The following is a 12513-nucleotide window of genomic DNA, read 5'->3' as shown; positions in this document are numbered from 1 at the left end:
TGTGAACAGTGGATCAGGAGTAGGTTTAATTTGGGTCTTGGAAACCACCTTCCTATATGATGTACTTTCACTATATGATGACTGTTACTTTAAGTGGTCATGATTGTCAGTGAGACTAGGAGTCATTGTGTGTGGAGGTGCATGGCAGAGTCTCTGCAAAAGGTATCCAACCATACACACATCCTAACCCCCCGTCCCCTGCCTCTGCCTCTCTCTCCCCTAGCAAGTGCAGCTGATCGTCCAGAATGCCCTGAAACTCTACTCCCAGGATAGGACGGGCCTAGTGGACTACGCCCTGGAGTCTGGAGGTAAAGAGAGACCTCTCACTCTGTTTACATGAACAGAACCACTCTGTGGGTTAGAGCCAGTCTGTTGACATGTCCATGAACAGAACCATCCTGTGGGTTAGAGCCAGCGTGTTGAAATGTCCATGAACAGAACCATCCTGTTGGTCAGAACCATCCTGTGGGTTAGAGCCAGCCTGTTGACATGTCCATGAACAGAACCACTCTGTGGGTTAGAGCCAGCCTGTTGACATGTCCATGAACAGAACCATCCTGTTGGTCAGAACCATCCTGTGGGTTAGAGCCAGCCTGTTGACATGTCCATGAACAGAACCACTCTGTGGGTTAGAGCCAGCCTTTTGACATGTCCATGAACAGAACCACTCTGTGGCTTAGAGCCAGCCTTTTGACATGTCTATGAACAGAACCACTCTGTGGGTTAGAGCCAGCCTGTTGACATGTCCATGAACAGAACCACTCTGTGGGTTAGAGCCAGTCTGTTGACATGTCCATGAACAGAACCACTCTGTGGCTTAGAGCCAGCCTTTTGACATGTCTATGAACAGAACCACTCTGTGGGTTAGAGCCAGCCTGTTGACATGTCCATAAACAGAACCACTCTGTGGGTTAGAGCCAGCCTTTTGACATGTCCATGAACAGAACCACTCTGTGGCTTAGAGCCAGCCTTTTGACATGTCCATGAACAGAACCATCCTGTTGGTCAGAACCATCCTGTGGGTTAGAGCCAGCCTGTTGACATGTCCATGAACAGAACCACTCTGTGGGTTAGAGCCAGCCTTTTGACATGTCCATGAACAGAACCACTCTGTGGCTTAGAGCCAGCCTTTTGACATGTCCATGAACAGAACCATCCTGTTGGTCAGAACCATCCTGTGGGTTAGAGCCAGCCTGTTGACATGTCCATGAACAGAACCACTCTGTGGGTTAGAGCCAGCCTTTTGACATGTCCATGAACAGAACCACTCTGTGGGTTAGAGCCAGCCTGTTGACATGTCCATGAACAGAACCATCCTGTGGGTTAGAGCCAGCGTGTTGAAATGTCCATGAACAGAACCATCCTGTTGGTCAGAACCATCCTGTGGGTTAGAGCCAGCCTGTTGACATGTCCATGAACAGAACCACTCTGTGGGTTAGAGCCAGTCTGTTGACATGTCCATGAACAGAACCACTCTGTGGCTTAGAGCCAGCCTCTTGACATGTCTATGAACAGAACCACTCTGTGGGTTAGAGCCAGCCTGTTGACATGTCCATAAAGAGAACCACTCTGTGGGTTAGAGCCAGCCTTTTGACATGTCCATGAACAGAACCACTCTGTGGCTTAGAGCCAGCCTTTTGACATGTCCATGAACAGAACCATCCTGTTGGTCAGAACCATCCTGTGGGTTAGAGCCAGCCTGTTGACATGTCCATGAACAGAACCACTCTGTGGGTTAGAGCCAGCCTTTTGACATGTCCATGAACAGAACCACTCTGTGGCTTAGAGCCAGCCTTTTGACATGTCCATGAACAGAACCATCCTGTGGGTTAGAGCCAGCGTGTTGAAATGTCCATGAACAGAACCATCCTGTTGGTCAGAACCATCCTGTGGGTTAGAGCCAGCCTGTTGACATGTCCATGAACAGAACCATCCTGTTGGTCAGAACCATCCTGTGGGTTAGAGCCAGCCTGTTGACATGTCCATGAACAGAACCACTCTGTGGGTTAGAGCCAGCCTTTTGACATGTCCATGAACAGAACCACTCTGTGGCTTAGAGCCAGCCTTTTGACATGTCCATGAACAGAACTATCCTGTTGGTCAGAACCATCCTGTGGGTTAGAGCCAGCCTGTTGACATGTCCATGAACAGAACCACTCTGTGGGTTAGAGCCAGCCTTTTGACATGTCCATGAACAGAACCACTCTGTGGGTTAGAGCCAGCCTGTTGACATGTCCATGAACAGAACCATCCTGTGGGTTAGAGCCAGCGTGTTGAAATGTCCATGAACAGAACCATCCTGTTGGTCAGAACCATCCTGTGGGTTAGAGCCAGCCTGTTGACATGTCCATGAACAGAACCACTCTGTGGGTTAGAGCCAGCCTGTTGACATGTCCATGAACAGAACCATCCTGTTGGTCAGAACCATCCTGTGGGTTAGAGCCAGCCTGTTGACATGTCCATGAACAGAACCACTCTGTGGGTTAGAGCCAGTCTGTTGACATGTCCATGAACAGAACCACTCTGTGGCTTAGAGCCAGCCTTTTGACATGTCTATGAACAGAACCACTCTGTGGGTTAGAGCCAGCCTGTTGACATGTCCATAAAGAGAACCACTCTGTGGGTTAGAGCCAGCCTTTTGACATGTCCATGAACAGAACCACTCTGTGGCTTAGAGCCAGCCTTTTGACATGTCCATGAACAGAACCATCCTGTTGGTCAGAACCATCCTGTAGGTTAGAGCCAGCCTGTTGACATGTCCATGAACAGAACCACTCTGTGGGTTAGAGCCAGCCTTTTGACATGTCCATGAACAGAACCACTCTGTGGCTTAGAGCCAGCCTTTTGACATGTCCATGAACAGAACCATCCTGTGGGTTAGAGCCAGCGTGTTGAAATGTCCATGAACAGAACCATCCTGTTGGTCAGAACCATCCTGTGGGTTAGAGCCAGCCTGTTGACATGTCCATGAACAGAACCATCCTGTTGGTCAGAACCATCCTGTGGGTTAGAGCCAGCCTGTTGACATGTCCATGAACAGAACCACTCTGTGGGTTAGAGCCAGTCTGTTGACATGTCCATGAACAGAACCACTCTGTGGCTTAGAGCCAGCCTTTTGACATGTCCATGAACAGAACCATCCTGTTGGTCAGAACCATCCTGTGGGTTAGAGCCAGCCTTTTGACATGTCCATGAACAGAACCACTCTGTGGCTTAGAGCCAGCATTTTGACATGTCCATGAACAGAACCATCCTGTGGGTTAGAGCCAGCGTGTTGAAATGTCCATGAACAGAACCATCCTGTTGGTCAGAACCATCCTGTGGGTTAGAGCCAGCCTGTTGACATGTCCATGAACAGAACCACTCTGTGGGTTAGAGCCAGCCTGTTGACATGTCCATGAACAGAACCATCCTGTTGGTCAGAACCATCCTGTGGGTTAGAGCCAGCCTGTTGACATGTCCATGAACAGAACCACTCTGTGGGTTAGAGCCAGCCTTTTGACATGTCCATGAACAGAACCACTGTGGCTTAGAGCCAGCCTTTTGACATGTCCATGAACAGAACCATCCTGTGGGTTAGAGCCAGCGTGTTGAAATGTCCATGAACAGAACCATCCTGTTGGTCAGAACCATCCTGTGGGTTAGAGCCAGCCTGTTGACATGTCCATGAACAGAACCATCCTGTTGGTCAGAACCATCCTGTGGGTTAGAGCCAGCCTTTTGACATGTCCATGAACAGAACCACTCTGTGGCTTAGAGCCAGCCTTTTGACATGTCCATGAACAGAACCATCCTGTTGGTCAGAACCATCCTGTGGGTTAGAGCCAGCCTGTTGACATGTCCATGAACAGAACCACTCTGTGGGTTAGAGCCAGCCTTTTGACATGTCCATGAACAGAACCACTCTGTGGGTTAGAGCCAGCCTGTTGACATGTCCATGAACAGAACCATCCTGTGGGTTAGAGCCAGCGTGTTGAAATGTCCATGAACAGAACCATCCTGTTGGTCAGAACCATCCTGTGGGTTAGAGCCAGCCTGTTGAAATGTCCATGAACAGAACCATCCTGTTGGTCAGAACCATCCTGTGGGTTAGAGCCAGCCTGTTGTCATGTCCATGAACAGAACCACTCTGTGGGTTAGAGCCAGCCTGTTGACATGTCCATGAACAGAACCATCCTGTTGGTCAGAACCATCCTGTGGGTTAGAGCCAGCCTGTTGACATGTCCATGAACAGAACCACTCTGTGGGTTAGAGCCAGCCTTTTGACATGTCCATGAACAGAACCACTCTGTGGCTTAGAGCCAGCCTTTTGACATGTCCATGAACAGAACCATCCTGTTGGTCAGAACCATCCTGTGGGTTAGAGCCAGCCTGTTGACATGTCCATGAACAGAACCACTCTGTGGCTTAGAGCCAGCCTTTTGACATGTCCATGAACAGAACCATCCTGTTGGTCAGAACCATCCTGTGGGTTAGAGCCAGCCTGTTGACATGTCCATGAACAGAACCACTCTGTGGGTTAGAGCCAGCCTTTTGACATGTCCATGAACAGAACCACTCTGTGGGTTAGAGCCAGCCTGTTGACATGTCCATGAACAGAACCATCCTGTTGGTCAGAACCATCCTGTGGGTTAGAGCCAGCCTGTTGACATGTCCATGAACAGAACCACTCTGTGGGTTAGAGCCAGCCTTTTGACATGTCCATGAACAGAACCACTCTGGCTTAGAGCCAGCCTTTTGACATGTCCATGAACAGAACCATCCTGTGGGTTAGAGCCAGCGTGTTGAAATGTCCATGAACAGAACCATCCTGTTGGTCAGAACCATCCTGTGGGTTAGAGCCAGCCTGTTGACATGTCCATGAACAGAACCACTCTGTGGGTTAGAGCCAGCCTGTTGACATGTCCATGAACAGAACCATCCTGTTGGTCAGAACCATCCTGTGGGTTAGAGCCAGCCTGTTGACATGTCCATGAACAGAACCACTCTGTGGGTTAGAGCCAGCCTGTTGACATGTCCATGAACAGAACCACTCTGTGGCTTAGAGCCAGCCTTTTGACATGTCCATGAACAGAACCATCCTTTTGGTCAGAACCATCCTGTGGGTTAGAGCCAGCCTGTTGACATGTCCATGAACAGAACCACTCTGTGGGTTAGAGCCAGCCTTTTGACATGTCCATGAACAGAACCACTCTGTGGCTTAGAGCCAGCCTTTTGACATGTCCATGAACAGAACCATCCTGTGGGTTAGAGCCAGCGTGTTGAAATGTCCATGAACAGAACCATCCTGTTGGTCAGAACCATCCTGTGGGTTAGAGCCAGCCTGTTGACATGTCCATGAACAGAACCACTCTGTGGGTTAGAGCCAGCCTGTTGACATGTCCATGAACAGAACCATCCTGTTGGTCAGAACCATCCTGTGGGTTAGAGCCAGCCTGTTGACATGTCCATGAACAGAACCACTCTGTGGGTTAGAGCCAGTCTGTTGACATGTCCATGAACAGAACCACTCTGTGGCTTAGAGCCAGCCTTTTGACATGTCTATGAACAGAACCACTCTGTGGGTTAGAGCCAGCCTGTTGACATGTCCATAAACAGAACCACTCTGTGGGTTAGAGCCAGCCTTTTGACATGTCCATGAACAGAACCACTCTGTGGCTTAGAGCCAGCCTTTTGACATGTCCATGAACAGAACCATCCTGTTGGTCAGAACCATCCTGTGGGTTAGAGCCAGCCTGTTGACATGTCCATGAACAGAACCACTCTGTGGGTTAGAGCCAGCCTTTTGACATGTCCATGAACAGAACCATCCTGTGGGTTAGAGCCAGCGTGTTGAAATGTCCATGAACAGAACCATCCTGTTGGTCAGAACCATCCTGTGGGTTAGAGCCAGCCTGTTGACATGTCCATGAACAGAACCACTCTGTGGGTTAGAGCCAGCCTGTTGACATGTCCATGAACAGAACCATCCTGTTGGTCAGAACCATCCTGTGGGTTAGAGCCAGCCTTTTGACATGTCCATGAACAGAACCACTCTGTGGCTTAGAGCCAGCCTTTTGACATGTCCATGAACAGAACCATCCTGTTGGTCAGAACCATCCTGTGGGTTAGAGCCAGCCTGTTGTCATGTCCATGAACAGAACCACTCTGTGGGTTAGAGCCAGCCTGTTGACATGTCCATGAACAGAACCATCCTGTTGGTCAGAACCATCCTGTGGGTTAGAGCCAGCTTGTTGACATGTCCATGAACAGAACCACTCTGTGGGTTAGAGCCAGCCTTTTGACATGTCCATGAACAGAACCACTCTGTGGCTTAGAGCCAGCCTTTTGACATGTCCATGAACAGAACCATCCTGTGGGTTAGAGCCAGCGTGTTGAAATGTCCATGAACAGAACCATCCTGTTGGTCAGAACCATCCTGTGGGTTAGAGCCAGCCTGTTGACATGTCCATGAACAGAACCACTCTGTGGGTTAGAGCCAGCCTGTTGACATGTCCATGAACAGAACCATCCTGTTGGTCAGAACCATCCTGTGGGTTAGAGCCAGCCTTTTGACATTTCCATGAACAGAACCACTCTGTGGCTTAGAGCCAGCCTTTTGACATGTCCATGAACAGAACCATCCTGTTGGTCAGAACCATCCTGTGGGTTAGAGCCAGCCTGTTGACATGTCCATGAACAGAACCACTCTGTGGGTTATAGCCAGCCTTTTGACATGTCCATGAACAGAACCACTCTGTGGGTTAGAGCCAGCCTGTTGACATGTCCATGAACAGAACCATCCTGTGGGTTAGAGCCAGCGTGTTGAAATGTCCATGAACAGAACCATCCTGTTGGTCAGAACCATCCTGTGGGTTAGAGCCAGCCTGTTGACATGTCCATGAACAGAACCACTCTGTGGGTTAGAGCCAGCCTGTTGACATGTCCATGAACAGAACCATCCTGTTGGTCAGAACCATCCTGTGGTTTAGAGCCAGCCTGTTGACATGTCCATGAACAGAACCACTCTGTGGGTTAGAGCCAGCCTTTTGACATGTCCATGAACAGAACCACTCTGTGGCTTAGAGCCAGCCTTTTGACATGTCTATGAACAGAACCACTCTGTGGGTTAGAGCCAGCCTGTTGACATGTCCATGAACAGAACCACTCTGTGGGTTAGAGCCAGCCTGTTGACATGTCCATGAACAGAACCACTCTGTGGCTTAGAGCCAGCCTTTTGACATGTCCATGAACAGAACCATCCTGTTGGTCAGAACCATCCTGTGGGTTAGAGCCAGCCTGTTGACATGTCCATGAACAGAACCACTCTGTGGGTTAGAGCCAGCCTGTTGACATGTCCATGAACAGAACCATCCTGTTGGTCAGAACCATCCTGTGGGTTAGAGCCAGCCTTTTGACATGTCCATGAACAGAACCACTCTGTGGCTTAGAGCCAGCCTTTTGACATGTCCATGAACAGAACCATCCTGTTGGTCAGAACCATCCTGTGGGTTAGAGCCAGCCTGTTGACATGTCCATGAACAGAACCACTCTGTGGGTTAGAGCCAGCCTTTTGACATGTCCATGAACAGAACCACTCTGTGGGTTAGAGCCAGCCTGTTGACATGTCCATGAACAGAACCATCCTGTGGGTTAGAGCCAGCGTGTTGAAATGTCCATGAACAGAACCATCCTGTTGGTCAGAACCATCCTGTGGGTTAGAGCCAGCCTGTTGACATGTCCATGAACAGAACCACTCTGTGGGTTAGAGCCAGCCTGTTGACATGTCCATGAACAGAACCATCCTGTTGGTCAGAACCATCCTGTGGTTTAGAGCCAGCCTGTTGACATGTCCATGAACAGAACCACTCTGTGGGTTAGAGCCAGCCTTTTGACATGTCCATGAACAGAACCACTCTGTGGCTTAGAGCCAGCCTTTTGACATGTCTATGAACAGAACCACTCTGTGGGTTAGAGCCAGCCTGTTGACATGTCCATGAACAGAACCACTCTGTGGGTTAGAGCCAGCCTGTTGACATGTCCATGAACAGAACCACTCTGTGGCTTAGATCCAGCCTTTTGACATGTCCATGAACAGAACCATCCTGTTGGTCAGAACCATCCTGTGGGTTAGAGCCAGTCTGTTGACATGTCCATGAACAGAACCACTCTGTGGGTTAGAGCCAGCCTTTTGACATGTCCATGAACAGAACCACTCTGTGGCTTAGAGCCAGCCTTTTGACATGTCTATGAACAGAACCACTCTGTGGGTTAGAGCCAGCCTGTTGACATGTCCATAAACAGAACCACCCTGTGGTTCAGAAACATCCTATGGGTTACAGCCAGCTCCATGATGGTGGTTTATAATGGAAGGATTATCCTAGCCTAGTGTTACCTAACTATACAGCAGCCAGCACTGAGCGTTTGTCCCAAATGGCACCCTATTCCCTATATAGTGCTCTACTATGAAGGGAATAGGGTGCCTATGGTGTCCTACTTTTGACCAGGACAAAAGTAGTGTACTAAGGGAATAGTGTGCCATTTCAGTATGAATAGTACTGGTATAACAGTAGTGAAGAGGGTAGTAGGGCTTTAGAGACCAAAGCTCAGGTAGTCTGGCTCCATGGACAATAAGCCTGTTTGTCATACTAATAATGGCCTGTGTGGATTGGACAGGCACAGAGGGCTCCATTAGAGACATCAGATTAGTGGCCAGATGAACTGAGTGGTCTGTGACGTTTGTCTTGTGTGGATTCTATTTTGATGTGTGTGTTAGTATGGAATCATGTTATTGTATGTTGTGTGTTTCATTGCATTATCCCTGTGTATGGTCAGATGGCTTTTCAATACAGTTTCCTCACCACAGAGTTGTGGTTCAAGCATTAGGATTTCTGACTCGTATACATTTTGACCTAAGATTGAATAAGAATGTCTTTCTTGCTCCCATTCTTTCATTGATTGATTGGTTGATTAAATAAAGATCCACTTATTCCCAGCAGATAACACTCATAAACCTTAAGACATGTATTTCCAATGTGGTCTTCCTGCATAGAAATAGAAAGGAATCTATTGTGGTTGAACTGTGGTAATGATGTAACGTGGTCATGTGTCTGTGCGGTCAGGCGGTAGCATCCTAAGCACGCGCTGCTCTGAGACGTACGAGACAAAGACGGCCCTCATGAGTCTGTTCAGCGTGCCCCTCTGGTACTTCTCCCAGTCGCCCCGCGTCGCCATCCAGGTGAGCTCTCCAATTCAAACCTTCAGAAGCTTTATTGTTCCAGGTCACAAACACAGTGTACAAATAAAAACACATTCCAACAATCGCTGCAATCCAGGAATAGCTGCTGAGCTGCTTAGAAGACACTGATTCAATAGTTATTCCAGAAAGAAGCTGTTGTTTTCAACACCACCAGGGGATGTTGTTTCCTCTTTACCAGTGTTTTTATTTGTAGATAATGGTAAATGTTGAAAGTTATTTCAACAACTACATCATTAGTCTTGTAAATTTGAACAGGACAGGGATTATCTTGTGGAGACGTTTATCGGTGACTCTAACATGTCTTACCATCTCTTCCTCCCTCCGCCCATCGCCCTTTCCCCTTCCCTCAGCCTGATGTGTATCCAGGGAACTGCTGGGCGTTTAAAGGTTCTCATGGTTACCTGGTCATCCGGTTGTCCCTGAGGATCCTCCCCACAGCCTTCTGTCTGGAGCACATCCCCAAGGCCCTGTCCCCTACCGGCAACATCACCAGTGCCCCGCGCAACTTCACTGTCTACGTAAGACTCACACACACACACGTACTGACAATATCAGCAACTACACTGTCTACGTAAGACGCACACACACACGCGTACTGACAATATCAGCAACTACACTGTCTACGTAAGACACATACACGTACTGGCAAAATCAGCAACTACACTGTCTATGTATGACACACACACACACACACGCGTACTGGCAATATAAGCAACTACACTGTCTACTTAAGACACACACACACATACTGGAAGTATCAGCAACTACACTGTCTATGTAAGACACACACACATGTACTGGCAAAATCAGCAACTACACTATGTAAGACACGCACACACACACATGCGTACTGGCAGTATCAGCAACTACACTGTCTATGTATGACACACACACACACACGTACTGGCAAAATCAGCAAATACACTGTCTATGTATGACACACACACACACGCGTACTGGCAAAATCAGCAACTACACTGTCTATGTAAGACACACACCTACCTACTGACAATATCAGCAACTACATGGAGTGCCTTCTGTTGATCATGGGCTATCTATGGTCTCAGCCTCAGTCTCCTGCCTGACATCACTGACTGGTTTCTGTGTGTTTTCAGGGTCTGGATGATGAGTATCAGGAGGAGGGAAAGCTGTTGGGTCAATACACCTACCAGGAGGACGGAGACTCAATGCAGAACTTCCCTGTCATGGTAAACACAAGAAATTACATCAATTTATACACACTCATGTGCATACGCCAACAAACACACACATAACACCTCTCACCATCTTGCATACGATATACCTCTCTCTGGCTCTTTTTTTACTTTGTCAAAAATCTTCTTTTTTTTTTTTCAATCTGATACTTTGAGATTCAATACTTCTCACTCCTCACTATGTCCCTTCCATCCAGGAGAAGAACGAAAGGGCCTTCCAGATCATCGAGGTGCGGGTGCTGACCAACTGGGGTCACCCCGGGTACACCTGCCTCTACCGCTTCAGAGTCCACGGAGAACCACGCATCCAGTGAGGGAGGATGGCAGCCATTTGAACTGCCAGTCAGGATGTTATTTCTCTGCTATCTCTATATAATACAGGACATAGGTTTCTACATGGAGGAAAACCCAGACTGATATCAACCAGTGACTTCAGAAGTATGGGGTTGGGTGTTTGATTTATGCTAGAATGTGTCCAAGGGGGGTTTTGTTTTAGTACTGAAATGGTAAAAGAATGAAAGAATGGACTGTAATGAAATGTCAGGGAATGTGAAAGAGAAGAGTGAAGGTAGGAGAAGCTCGGTCCCAGTCCCTCCTCCTTAAACCTGCTCTTGCACTGAATTAGCCCTCCAGGTCATAACCCTTTGGGTTTTGGAGGAGCGTTTTCCTCTGCCGCTCTCACTCAACCACAGGAGCCTGTGACCTCGAGATGAAACGGACTACACACATCTTTTTATTTCCTTACACATCCTGTCTGATTTGGTTGGTGTTATAATCAGGTTTTATTTTGAATTGGATGTTTCTTTGAAAACCCCTTGTGGATTCTGATGGAATTTCAGGATCAAAGCCACAGAACTGGATCAAAGCCACAGAACTGGGCCTAAATGACATTTTATATAGGCCTCACACACACTGGGCCTACATGACACTGTGTAGGCCTCTTCTCTTGATACAAAGCTACTTCTCTCTGCTGCTGTTGGTTGGTCAGTCTGCAGGGCCAGCTAATGTAGTCAGTGGACACTCGCAGGACACAGACAGGACTACTACCGTTCTTTGGACTCTACAACACTCCCGTTCGCCATGAATTTATGCATCCACACAGCCATCAAAACTAAGCTCTATCTCTCTCCTATAGAAAAGGTTACACACATGGACAGACTTAATGAGTTGATACATGTGTATCTCAAGTTAAGATTTGGTCTTGAAGCTCTGTGGAGTCCAGACTGGAGTGTTAATGAGAGTGAGACTGACAGCCAATGGTTTGGCTTTGTCTAGTGCAGCGAGCCAATGGTTTGTCATTATAACATCCTCTACTAGAGCTTCTACTCCGGAAAAGGGGATCCTTGGGATGTCCCAACTCTGACATCACCCCATTGAAGTTGAGGTTAGGGTTAGGATAGAGGTTAGAGTTTAGGGTAGGGCCATCCCAAGGATCCCGGATAGCGCATAATCCCTTCTACTCCCTGCAGGAATGTAATCTGTATAGTTCATTGTTAATAGTTGGTCCTTTTTTAAGAATGAGATTTTATCAGTGTTGCTTTATGAAAAAAGGGTACACCTTGTCAATATTTCTATTATTTGTATTACCCATTGTAAGTGTAATTATGTTTGACTTTTACAATTTGTAGTTGAGAATAATGACAAATGATGCCTGTAAATGAAATGTGTGTTGCACAAGTCCTCACAATTTGTGGAAGAAACTAGATGGGGTAGCTCTAAATGAGTTTTGTGTGGACCAGAAAGTCTAAATGTACAAAAAATTATTTCATGATCCTATTTATTTTTAAGATAATTAGTTACTGCAAGATAGGACTGCAATGTATTTTTATCAAAAAGCTTTTCAGTGCATTTTGGAAACATCTTGGGACAGGACAGATTTGTTTTTCATTTGTTTTTAAATGTTTTGTTTGTTTATTTGGTCGCCGCTCTCATCCTGAGGTAGCTAAACTGCATTTAGAATATATTCCTAAAGAATGAAATTTTGAGAGCTTTTGATGCATGTGATATTTTACCTAATAAAGACTATTGGTTTTTTATTTAAATGCTGCTTTGGGGTCACAT

At 47.3% G+C, this 12513-nt stretch overlaps 1 protein-coding gene across 7 annotated transcripts in view; it reads left to right on the top strand.

The window, feature by feature from the left end:
* Window positions 1-12494, top strand: part of sun1b (Sad1 and UNC84 domain containing 1b) — a 70414-nt gene extending 57920 nt beyond the window's left edge. For all 7 annotated transcript variants that reach the window (XM_031813889.1, XM_031813887.1, XM_031813888.1 and 4 more), the window contains 5 exons: window positions 224-308; window positions 9102-9217; window positions 9589-9756; window positions 10354-10446; window positions 10650-12494. In XM_031813889.1, coding sequence (XP_031669749.1) covers window positions 224-308; window positions 9102-9217; window positions 9589-9756; window positions 10354-10446; window positions 10650-10766 — 579 coding nt within the window. In that variant the 3' untranslated portion in view covers window positions 10767-12494. The remainder of the gene's footprint in view (window positions 1-223; window positions 309-9101; window positions 9218-9588; window positions 9757-10353; window positions 10447-10649) is intronic.
* Window positions 12495-12513: the final 19 nt, after the last annotated feature.

Source organism: Oncorhynchus kisutch, unplaced genomic scaffold, assembly GCF_002021735.2.
Source record: "Oncorhynchus kisutch isolate 150728-3 unplaced genomic scaffold, Okis_V2 Okis06b-Okis10b_hom, whole genome shotgun sequence".
Taxonomy (NCBI): Eukaryota; Metazoa; Chordata; class Actinopteri; order Salmoniformes; family Salmonidae; genus Oncorhynchus; species Oncorhynchus kisutch.
This window is presented reverse-complemented; position numbering and strand designations above follow the sequence as displayed.